The sequence below is a fragment of the Echinops telfairi genome, unplaced genomic scaffold (genome assembly GCF_000313985.2).
Source record: "Echinops telfairi isolate 266 unplaced genomic scaffold, ASM31398v2 ScPeMD7_655;HRSCAF=1070, whole genome shotgun sequence".
In the NCBI taxonomy this organism is placed as follows: domain Eukaryota; kingdom Metazoa; phylum Chordata; class Mammalia; order Afrosoricida; family Tenrecidae; genus Echinops; species Echinops telfairi.
The window spans coordinates 23,037,605-23,039,840 of record NW_022104553.1 but is presented as its reverse complement, the minus strand read 5'-3'; the positions used below and the strand labels follow the sequence as shown (position 1 = coordinate 23,039,840).

Genomic DNA, 2,236 nt, shown 5'->3' with positions numbered 1-2,236 from the left:
GACCTGTGATTAGCAGCATAACTTGTAACCCACTAGCCACGAGGGCTCATTGATCAGCCTGTGACCCATGTAAACGTACCCATGAGAACAGTCGCACTAAGCCACCGGTGTCCGTGGATGCCTGCTCACAGCAGCCGTACAGGACAGAGAACTGTTCCCTAGGGTTTCACAGACACTCGATCTGGTGGGTTCGAACTCCTAACCTTGTGGTGAGCAACCCAAGCACAGCACCCACTGCCCCACCTGGGCCCCGTGGCAGTCGTTAGTTGCCACCAAGTTAGTTCCAACTCATGGTGGCAACTTTACATACAAGGAGACTTCCAAAACTTCCCGGAAATATCCCGTTCTCTCATCGTTCCGTTTTCCCACAAGCTCTCAGAAACTTCCCATATTTCCCACTACAATGAGCCCTAGAAAAGAGTGAGGACGGAAAGGCAGACTCGGAAGAACACGACAGACCCACCAAGTTCCAACTCTCACAGGTTTCACTGTTTGAAAAAAAAAAAAGTCTGGGCACATCTCACAAAGAATGCTGGGGAATGCAGTTTTCCTTCATGACTACACGTCTGGGGGCACTTGGGGATCCCATGAGAAGAGAGGATGAGCCCAGATGCTGGGGGACAGTCACTGCCCTCAGCAGTGTGTTTGGTGCAGATGTGGGGACCCGCTGTCGAACGGGGCTGTTGCCAGCAACACCCTGGGAGTGACATTCGGAATGACGCACGCGTGCGCGGGCTGTGATGCACTGGGGGCTCATGCCTCGGAGGGTACGGTGTGACAGGCCTCTCTCCCGTCCACACCAGGATGCCAAGGACGGACGTCTGTTCAACGAACAGAGCTTTTTCCAGCGAGCCGCCAAGCCTCTGCAAGGTATGCTGGGGCAAGGGGCACAGAGGGCGGATGGCCAGCCGTGGGGAGGGTGGGGATGTGAAGCCTACCGCCCCTCATTGGCCGCAGGCAGTGGGGGTCAAGCAGTGTAGTGTGTGCTGCTGGGGCCGGCACCTTCTGGTTTGTCCCACGTTCTGATTGTTGTTGGTTTTTCTCGTGACCAAGAGACACACACCAAAACACCGGCCAGCCCGCATGAACAATTCTGGGACACTGCCGGCATCTCTCCTGCTGTGCCACCGCCCCCGCTTTCCCTTTTCCAAACCACGAACCCCGTCCTCTCTCCCACCCACCCAAACAGAAACGCCCTCTGCCCTGGTGACCTTGGGGCAGCCTTTGGTTCCTGTGTGCTTGCTGCTTGTGTGTCACACTGTCCCTGTACTGGTGCTCCCTGTGGGTGTGGCAGCCCCTCCAGGGGAGACAGGCTTCGGGATTTCACCTCTGCGCTGTGGCGCCACGGGGAGGGACCCCGCCTTGCTTGCCCATTCATCAGACTCAAGCAATAGGGTAGTTTTCACCTTGAACCAGTTCTTAACAGGCAAGCACTACACCTTGAGAAATGTTGTAAGCCAGTCGTTAAATGTAAAATTAAGTAATAATTCAATCAAGAGAGCGTTCCTGCCGTCAAGTCAATTTTGCTTCATGGCAACCCTATAGGACAAGGTAGAGCCACCCCTATGGGTTCCTGAGACTGGTAACGCTCTACGGGGTAGAGCGCCTTGCCTTTCTCCCAAGGAGCGGCTGGTGGTGGCTAACTGCTGACCTTGAGATGAGCAGTCCCACATTAAACTGCTGACAAGCAGACGCCTCGTGGGATTTGGCTCCTTGGTTGAAAGGTGTCATGGCTTCGTGGGACAGCCCAGGGAATTGACTTACTTAGTGTTGCTCCTCCATCTCTTGAGCCCCAGTGGCACAGTGGTTATGTGTTGAGCCGGGAACCGCATGGTCTGCAGGTTCGAAGCCGCCAGCCGCTCCTCGGAGAAAGGCTGGGCTTTCTCGTCCTGTGAACAGTCCCAGGCTTGAAACCAGCAGAGCGGGTCGCTACGAGTCAGCACTGACCCCACGGAGTGGGGTGTTTAGCCCACCTCCTGCTCGCATGAAGAGTGATGGTCTCAGCCCCCTCGGGGCACGCCCGCCCTGTCCTCTAGGGCCGCTGTGCGTCAGCATCCACCTGGTGGAAGTGAGTTGGGTTTGTGGTGCTGCCTCCTACGTAGTTGCACAGGGCCTACGGGTATTCAGAGCTTGCAAGCAGCCACCCAAGATACAGCAATTGGTCTTTCTCTCCCCGGCACAGCGGAGGCTGGAGAGTCAGGAACAGGAGGAGCATAGGGAACACGAGACTGGTCGC

General features: G+C 56.3%; 1 protein-coding gene across 1 annotated transcript in view; it reads left to right on the top strand.

Moving 5' to 3' along the window:
- VRK3 (VRK serine/threonine kinase 3) overlaps positions 1–2,236 on the top strand; it is a 29,595-nt gene that overhangs the window by 15,517 nt on the left and 11,842 nt on the right. The window contains exon 7 of the mRNA XM_045292647.1: positions 722–870. Coding sequence (XP_045148582.1) covers positions 722–870 — 149 coding nt within the window. The remainder of the gene's footprint in view (positions 1–721; positions 871–2,236) is intronic.